We start from the raw sequence: 9,957 nt of genomic DNA on the forward strand, positions 1-9,957 counted from the left end.
TCTCCTAAGCAACCAAAATTGGTCCGGTTGCTAGAGGGTGTAGTCACATGGGGTTACCTCCTCATGGTTGCTATAAAGTCGTTCTCGCACTCGGTGGGGCACGTGGTAAGTTGTGCGTGCATGCCGCAGAGAATAGCGTGAAGTCTCCTCATACGCCATGTCGCTGCGGTAACGCGCTCAGTAAGTCACATGATAAGATGTGCGGACTGACGGTCTCAGATGCGAAGGCAACTTGGATTAGGATTGGTAATTGGAAATTCCAAATTAGGGAGGAAAAATTTACAAAAAGGAGGGAGTAGTCGAAATACATTTTTGTGGTAAACAACATTGTGCCACAAATGCTGTCAATTGGGCTCAACTTGTATTGAGTTCAAATTTCTTTAACTTGCTACCAATGTTCTTATTACAGGTCACTGAGAAGACCGACTGTCATCTAGACAACCTTCAAGCTGGGTTTTCTCTTTGGGAAAAACTCCTCTTAATGGCTGGAGAGGTGGAGGGCTGGATCGCCCAAAAGCTGATGACACTTGCTCAGACACACCCCTTTCAGACGGATCAGGATGTGTCGGCCATGCAGGTAAATCCTGTGCAAGCTGACAAGCAATTTTAAAGATAGCTGTTAAATGAACAACATTTTAGATTTAGAGACCAATGTAACATATATGTATGATATATAGGGTATGCAGTTTACCTGAGACAACAAGGTTATCATGATAACATCTAGCAGGTCACCAAGCAAACATGTATTGACATTTTGCAGATATATGATTTTGCTTTGCTTTTGAATTTATATTTATGGCATCTTCAGTGACTATCTCCACATAAATTGGGAAGTCTTGGATCAAAACTTGTTTTGATGATCGTTGACCTTGGGAAATACTGTAAGTAATGTTTGAAAACATGCCCAAGTCACAGCTGACCACATCTGTGTGAATTATGATGTTTTTATGTAGGATGAGCTGATGGCTCAACAAGACAACATCGGACATTTCCATCGCAGATCTTTAGAGATCCAGGAGCTGCTGCAAAGTCGAGAATTCCCACTTGAGCTACAGGTGATACTCAGAGACTTCTGTAGACTTCAGTGCTTTATCACATGTTGATTTAATTACTAGATTATCAATTTAGTTCATTTAACACTAGGCTATACCACGCTGTTGTCTTGTGAAAATTCTGTCTCTCAAAATATCATAACTACTCTTATGCCTCTGATTCAGACACATGTGCTAGTCTTCATATTTCATCAAGTTAATTGTTGTTCATTTAAAAAGGTGATTGAAAGCCAGCTGAGGAAGAGGATGGCAGAGGTGAAGGAGCTCTTTTCAGAGACCAGTGATGTCTTTACACAACTGGTTGCTGCCAAAACGCAGGTGTCGTCTGAGATAGCAGAGCACCAATCCACCATCCACACCATCACAGATGCTCTAAACACACTGACTTCATCTGAAAGCACACAGTTCCTCAACACAATCCAGGTGAGCATTACGAAAAAAATAAGAATTAAAAGACCCCAAGTTTTGTGGTTTTTAGTCCATGTAAGCTTTGAGGCCATCTGTATGTTAGTGCAGGGTTTTCAAACTATTTGATTCCAAGGACCCCCAAGTATGATGATACATTAGCGAGGGACCCGCCTTCCTAAAATATAATATTTTCATGTATTGAAGGAATGCTCCAGGTTCAGTACAAGTTGACCTCAATTGACAGCATTTGTGGCATAATTTTGATAACCACAAACATTAATTTCATCTCGCTTCTCCTTTTATTTAAAAAAAAAAAAAGCAAAAATCGAGTTACAATGAGGCACTTACAATGGAAGTGGATGGCCAATTTCTGAAGGGTTTAAACACAGAAATGTGAACCTTTTCTTTTTATAAAAGCACTTGCATTAACGGTTAGCTCACCCAAAAATTAAAATGATCCCATAATTTACTCGCCCTCAAGCCATCCTAGTTGTATATTACTTTCTTCATTCAGCCAAACGCAGAGTTATATTAAAAAATATACTGGCTCTTCCAAGCTTTATAATCGAAATGGATGGTACCTTAGATTTTGAAGCCCAAAAAAGTGCATCCATCATCCTGCCTTTTTATTGTTTTATTATTTCCTTATGGCCCCCACACGGCCCACTGGGGGGGTCACCAGATGTGCTTAGCTTGTGTACGTCTAAAAATGGACAAATTCTGTTTAGCAGATTTGTACATTTTAAATGTACATTTTTCTTCTGGACTAAAAATATTGATGACTCATCTTGCATTCACAATATTGTCCATTAACATGCTCCCTAGAATTATAACATCTGCTCCCACATCACCATTCATTTCAGACTAGTATTGTTAAGTATCAAATCATGGTTCATTTCTGTGGCGCAAACTAAAGACTTTGGTTATACAATAAAAGGGATATGCCTCCGATGTGTCCCGCCCTAACATTGTTTCAATCGGAAATATGCCAACACAGGAAAGAGAACTGTGCTTGTCAAGTGATTTCTTGGGGTCTTTTTAAAATGTAATTTTGGTGTGAAGATTTACTTTAGACCATTTTGCACTTCACGTGTCACAGTGGTTCAGTAGTCATCTATCTTGCAACAAACTTGATGCATGTGTGTGGTGTTCATGTCATTGAATCATTTATGTAACCTTTTTACTGACAGTTTTTATCAGAGCAACTGCAGGAGGAGACGGAGCATAGCGAGGCTTTGCTGCAACAGATTGGTCTTCTTGCCAGCATTGCTGGTCTAGAAAACCTGCATGCACTGGCTGAAGATGGAGCTCAGCTTCAAGAAAGCATCTGCACAGCCAGAGAGCTGATCATGGAAAAGACAGAGCAGATAATGAATCCCAAAACCCCCCAAAATCCTCAGATGGTACAAGACCTAAAGAACATCAAACCCTTGATTAATGAAACACAAGATCCTCAACCAAAAGATAATCTGCTTGCAGCTACTCTGTGTCCTCAAACACAATCTCAATCTAATGGTGAAAAAGCAGAACACTCCCACAGAGACAAGATACGAGATGCTCTTCTAGCTGATTTTAGGGACTTCAAGCAACAGGCCTACATCTGGACAAGTGAACTACATCTGAGGGGTAATCTGAAGGTTTATGTAGATAAGAACAGCCAGGCTACACTCGAGGAGAGACTTGAAGCAGTACAGGTACATTTCTTGTTCTGTTTGTTCTCTAGGGACCAGTGTCCTTGAAATGCCTTACACTGGAATATTAAGTGAAGTTCGTTTATAGTTTTGATGACTAGACTAAATTTGTTTCTTGGTAACCATGTTTAAGCGTTACTCATAACAGCAATCTAAAATTCAACTTCAGAAAAGAAGAGATATAGAGATTTTATTTTATTAATTTGGAACAAATCAATTGCATTGACAAGGTTAGAAATCTGTTTATGCTTTTATGTGTTCATAACAACAACATGTGTCCTGATTACTGAGAAAATAAAATGTTCTTCTTTTTTTTGTGGTGATGTATCAATTTTCATAATTTTATTATGTATCCTTATGTAGATTTTCCATAATTAGCAACCTTTGTAATCTGATACCATAATGATTTGTTGCAGTCGTGTAATCTAGCATGCTATTTGCTTTAGGTTGTAAAAGATCTAAAGCCTGAAGCAGACAGCAGGCTGCAGGACCTGAAGGTGAAAGGTCAGAGACTTCTCCAAGGACAAGGTCTAGAGGACAGAGACAAACAGGAAGTCAATGACACCCTTGGGAGTTTAGAGAAAAAGTGGGAAGCTCTTCTGAAATCCGCAGATGAACAGCACAGGTACAGGTCTACTCATCTTCAAATCAAATCAAAATCATCTTGCATAAATCTTCAAACCAAAGCTTCAAAGGGATAGTTCACCTAAAAATGACATTTCTCTCATCATTTACTCGCCCTCATGCCATCCCAGATGTGTATGACTTTCTTTCTCCTGCTGGACACAAATTAAGATATTATGATTATCCCAGCTCTTTTGGTCCTTATAATTAAAGTGAATTGTTACCAACATTTTGAAGCTCCAAAAATCATATTAAGCCAGCATTAAAGTAATCCATAAGTTGTTAACTTCCAGTTGTTCCAGTGAGAAACAGTTCAAAATTTAAGTCCTTTTTTAATGTATATTCTGCTCCCTGCTCATTAGGTGGCAATATGTATGAAGAATGTGAATCACCAAAAACATAAGAAGAATGTGACAGTCAAAGTGGAAATTGATATAAATAAAAACAAATAAGAAAAAAATACTATTCATATTGAATTCATACTGCTTCTGAATATGGATTTTTACCACTGGAGTCTTATGGATTACTTTTATGCTGCTTTTATGTACTTTTTAGTGCTTAAAAATATTGGTACCCATTTACTTGCATTGTAAGGACCTACAGAGTTTGGATATTTTTCTAAAAGTGTGTGTGTGTGTGTGTGTGTGTGTGTGTGTGTGTGTGTGTGTGTGTGTGGTGTGTGTGGGTGTGTGTGGGTGTGTGTGGGTGTGTGTGTGGGTGTGTGGGTGTGGGTGTGTGTGGGTGTGGGTGTGGGTGTGTGTGGGTGTGGGTGTGTGTGGGTGTGGGTGTGTGTGTGTGGGTGTGGGTGTGTGTGTGTGTGGGTGTGGGTGTGTGTGTGTGTGTTCCGCAGAAGAAAGAACGTTTTGGGTGAACTATCCCACTGTACCCTAAAGCTGTTCGATCCATTCATTTGCATTAAAAAAAAAAAAAAAATGTAATGAAAGGAAATTGTGACTGAGGCTAACATTCTGCCTAACATATCCTTTTGTGTCCCATGGAAGAAAGGAAGTCATACAGGTTTGGAACAACATGAGGGTACATGATGACAGAATTTTCATTTTTGGGTGAAATATTCCTTTAAAATTAGATACTTGATACTTCACATTGTATGAATATCAAATTTTAAATATTGAGTAAGCCGCAAATTCTAACATATTCAAAATGTTTATCTTTTTTACTATTTAAATTTAATGACAGAGCAAGGATTTTTCAATCTTTTCAGACACAGGGACTACCCTACTCTGATTCTCAGCCAAAAATAACAAAAATTCTCTGTAAATTATAATTTAACACTTTAACTTTTATTGGATTCCTGGTTGAAAAATCTAGATATACAGTAGGCCATCTTCAAAGTGCATCCACTTCCATTATTGACATTACATTTAGTGTGTAACATTTAGTTAGACATCACTAAAAGTACAATGTTTTTAAGCATTGTATGTTGAACAATGCCTTCTAATCAATACAATCGTTATATATCAAAGCACTAATGTTCTGTTCCATGTGTTTTTATCATTTTTGATCTGTAATCTTCTTTGTTTTAGGTTCCTTCAGGATGTTAAGGAGCTTTCCTCCTCCTGTCAGTGCCAGATGCAGCAGACTGAGAGCAGGTTACAGGAGTTGCAGGTGCTGGCGGCTGAATTGCCTGTGCTGTTCCCTTGGCCTGGCTTTGCTGAGAGGCGTAAGGCCATTGAGCAGACCGAAGACCTCCTGTTCAAAGCACAGGAACTGGGACCTGCCCTCTCTACACAGAGAGCCAATTACAAGGAGCTGGCCAAATACAACTCCAGCTGGACTGAGCCATCCTGGGGCAACTTGGAATGCAATGTGTCCTGTCTTGTCCAAGATCTTAATGTTAGTAACTTGAGAACCAAAAGAGGTTTTAGAGGTTTATAATGTTTTTCAATACAGTCTTTAGTTGACCATCGTGCCGTTTAATTGTTTTTGATGATTAAGTTCTCAAAAAATGTTATGCTGGTCAATATGTTTTCAGCATGTTTTACAGATAATTATGTATCTTTTGTGTTTGTCCAGGATGTGTGTGTAAGTCTAAGTGAGGGTACAGACAAGGAGCAAAGGTGTGCACTGTTAATGCAACAGAGTCAAGAGTGTTTGGACTCTCTACAGGAGCGGATAGAGGATGATTGTCAAGACCCAAATGCGCTAAAGGTGACAAGCACATAAATTATGCATGCACACACACACACACACACACACACACACACACACATATATAAAATTCATTGTCTCAAGGAAATACCACCATATTTCCTGTCTTTCGTCATTTCAGAACATTCAGACTCATATCCTTAAATGGATAATTAACCTAAAAAATTAAATATCATAATTAACTTACCCTCATGTATACTTCCAACCCATATTACTTTCTTTCTTCCATCAAACACAAAAGAAGATCTTCATTTGGGAAACTGTCAGTCACCATTTACTTTCTTTATATGGATAGAAAGATGCAATGAAATTAAATGGTAACTAACATTCTGCCATTCATGGATGAAATTTAAGTCATATGGGTTTGGAACTTTGAGGGTAAGTCATGGCTTCTTTTTTTAATAATTTTTTTTAATTTATTAATCGTTAGACTAACTGCCTTTTTGTGGGTTCTCGGTAGGCCTTGCTTCAAGCTGTAGAACAAGAGGGCAGAAACCTGCTGGAGGTTGAGAAACTAACTGATGTCCTTCTGAAAACCTGCACTTCAGAAGGTCAGACCACTCTTTCCCAGGACATTCAGACTCTGTTTAGAAAGACATCAGCCCTGAAGAGGACCCTGGAAGATGTGGGCACTTGGTGTGGGAACTCTGAGCCAGTTAAAAGCTTTGTACAGTGGAATGAATTTCAGCAGCATCGACTATCCCTAGAGGAGCTCTGTTCAGTTCAGGCAAGTGATGTGTTTAAAAACCAACAAGTTTAGCAGGTTAAACTTCAACTTCGCCAACATACAGTTTTCATTTGAGGAGCATGATGTAAAATATTAAGTTAATTACTATCTAATAAACCTTATAATTACGACAATCTCTGTATAAATGGAAGAGCGTGCAAAGCTTATGTAAAAAAACAAAATTGGTTACCTTGCAAGATATTAAGGGTGTGTTCATTAATGTGCGTATTGCAATCTGGAACTTTGTTAAAAAAAAATGTTTTTAGTTTTTTTAACAAATGCCATACATTTTGAAACATAGCGCTACCTACAGCATGATTCAGGAAATATTTTTGTTTTATATATTTATACTGTGTGTGTGTGTGTGTGTGTGTGTGTGTGTGTATATGTATATATATATATATATATATATATATATATATATATATATATATATATATATATATATATATATATATATATATTTCACATGAGCAAGAGTGCAATATGGCCCTATATCAGCACTGCTTTGATTTGGTTGCGTGTGTGTGTGTGTGTGAGAGAGAGATATGGAGCATGTGTGATCACATGTTGATGATGTGTAGTTATATATGTATGTGTAATTTAGTTTTTTAGTTTTTTTATTAACTGAAGACAAGGGTGGAGCTTATAGTTTCGGTGTGTAGATGAAATGAAGAAAGCCCAGGTTTAGAGCTCAGAAATTTGAAGCCTTTATCAAATAGCTGCAAAGAGGAAATCTATGGAACATAGTCAGAAATAACTTTGTTACTCACGTGACTTACTCCTGTTATCAGAGAACCGGGGTTACTCGAGTAACCTAAAGTTCTCTTTTTAACATTCGTTCATTATCTTACTATGGGATATAGCCAACTCACCATATACCTGTAGCCAAGTCACGCAGACCAGTTAACTGACTCGAGGTGTCCAAAATATAAGAACCCCACAAATTCTAAAAGAATGAATTTTTTTCATTTTTTTTTTTTACACACATCAGCAGACTGCACACCCACAACTAGGACTAAAAGAGCCAATCGTGGTTCTGTAACATCCAGTCTATAAAATTGGACAAAAGTGTGGGGTGACACCCAACATGCAGCCGCACAAATGTCCTGGACTAAAATGCCCATAAACAGTGCCCACGACATAGCTATGCCTCTTGTAGAATGAGCTCTCAAGCCCTCCGGAGGTCACAACCCCAGACTATTATAACTTAATATAATAGCTTCCACTACCCAATGAGACGTGATATGGGTTTGCCTTTACAAGAATCAGCCCAAGAAACAAAAAGCTACTCTTCCTCAATGCCTTTGTTCTTTCCACGTACAAATGTAGAGTATGAACTGGACACAAACATTGAATTCGCTCGTCCGCCAGTGAGGAAAAAGGCGGCTAGTGAAAAGTTAGCAAATTCAACGTCTTACAGCTGAGCATAGAGTCACTTACCTTAGGCACAAAGGCTGGATTAGATTTAAGAAACACTCTTTGGCATGCACTTTGCTAAGGATTTATCCAGAGTGATTAACTGACAAAACATGTAGTTAACTAACCCACTTCGCAGTTGTTAAGGCCAATAATAAAGCTGCCTTTAGCAAAAGGAGCTTTAATTCTATACTTTTAGCTGGCTCAAACGGAGGTTGAGTTATCTGGCAGGCTTTTGAAGTAGCTTTTTAGAAAATTCTCTTGACATTTTCTAAGAAAATTGTCTATAAAAAAGAAAAAACACACAGTAGAGCGTTTTCACCCTGATCAGAACTAGAACATTAGACCTGACTTCAATCAAATCAAATCCCTTTATTGTCACTCAACCTTATACACAAGTGCAACATTGGGTGAAAAGTCTTTGGTGCGGTTCCAAGCAGCACAGCAGTATGACAATTACAATAAACATGTAATCAGTGGAAATATTTGAAGTGTTATGTTGACATTCAGCTGTCGGTTGATAGTCAGTTGCCAGTGTGTTATTAAGAGAAGTAGAAAATGTTGAGTCCAGTCTGAGGCTAATAAAGTGCGTTGCTGATATATGTATCGTGATTGATCAAGAGTTCAAAAGTCTGATTGCTTGGGGGAAGAAGCTGTCATGAATCTCATGAATGTCACGGATCTTGATGCAGCGATACCGCCTGCCTGATGGAAGCAGTGAGAGCAGCCTATGGCTTGGGTGGCTGGAGTCTCTGAGGATCCTCCAAGCTTTTTTCACACACCGCCTGATATAGATGTCTTGGTGGGATTAAAGCTCACCTCCGATGATGAACGCATCTCCACAATGCATGCTGGTATGGCTGTAATTAATTGTTTGACCAGGGCAGCACAGGAGGGCAGCCGTTTTAACTGAACTGGCCAGTCCAGTCTGATGTGACTGCTAGTCGATGGAGAGCTTGGCCCTCCTTCACATCTCAATAATGTCCAGCTCTCCCTGGACAGCAGACCATCGCTTCCATTATGCTACCTGACTGGGAAGGAGAAAGAGTGGGGAGAATGTCATCGTCTTCATCCTCCTTGCCATCATCCTCCAAAAGACTGTCATCATCCACCTCTTCCTCTTCCATGTCACCCGCCAAAGTGGTCAAAGAGTGGAGGAAGTTTGGAGGAGACTTTGTCAATGAGATCGCCCCAGCTATGCTGTCCCTGCAGCTAGGGTGGGGGGTCTTTCTCTGCTGTCGATGGAGAAAAATGGGGATCTCCATTATTCGACGGCGTGACCTGCACCCTCCTTTCCAAAACTCTCCGTATAAAACAGGAACAATGCGGGCAACTCTCGGAATTAGCCTGTTCATGCCTTACCACCAGGGGACACATTGGCTGCATAGGAATTTTTAGGTGTGTTCAGGCCTGACAGACGGGTGTTATTGGTGATTCCAGGATTGGTCACGCCCGAGGCGTTACCCATAGTGAGATATCGGACGAATGTCAGAAAGAGAACTCGTGACATTTAAGTTAAACCAATTTTGTTACCAATTATATCATTATTTATCCCACCCATTGAAGCTTCATATAGGGTAAAGACTTTTTAAAGCTTTATTAATTTTGAAGTGGAAACATTGCATATAAATATTCTTTGACAGACATACACTTGTTTTTGTGAGTCTGGCTCTGAGATTAGTGGGGTAAATTCACTGAGTACACACACAGTCCTCATCGTTTACCACCCTGGTATGGGCACATAATTACTCTAATTATTATTGCTAAAGCCTGCTTTGCTTCTAAATGGAGTACCAATTCTGTGCTTCATGTAGAGCCATTAGCGTAGAATGCCACCTCACTGCTTTTAGTGCTTGTTTTTTACATG

At 39.1% G+C, this 9,957-nt stretch overlaps 1 protein-coding gene across 1 annotated transcript in view; it reads left to right on the forward strand.

The window, feature by feature from the left end:
- LOC127621695 (nesprin-2-like) overlaps positions 1–9,957 on the forward strand; it is a 126,606-nt gene that overhangs the window by 40,766 nt on the left and 75,883 nt on the right. Inside the window, 9 exon segments of the mRNA XM_052095418.1 lie at positions 410–577; positions 954–1,055; positions 1,272–1,475; positions 2,651–3,154; positions 3,598–3,776; positions 5,320–5,629; positions 5,810–5,944; positions 6,405–6,671; positions 9,093–9,419. Coding sequence (XP_051951378.1) covers positions 410–577; positions 954–1,055; positions 1,272–1,475; positions 2,651–3,154; positions 3,598–3,776; positions 5,320–5,629; positions 5,810–5,944; positions 6,405–6,671; positions 9,093–9,419 — 2,196 coding nt within the window.

The sequence above is a fragment of the Xyrauchen texanus genome, chromosome 28, assembly GCF_025860055.1.
Source record: "Xyrauchen texanus isolate HMW12.3.18 chromosome 28, RBS_HiC_50CHRs, whole genome shotgun sequence".
Lineage (NCBI taxonomy): Eukaryota > Metazoa > Chordata > Actinopteri > Cypriniformes > Catostomidae > Xyrauchen > Xyrauchen texanus.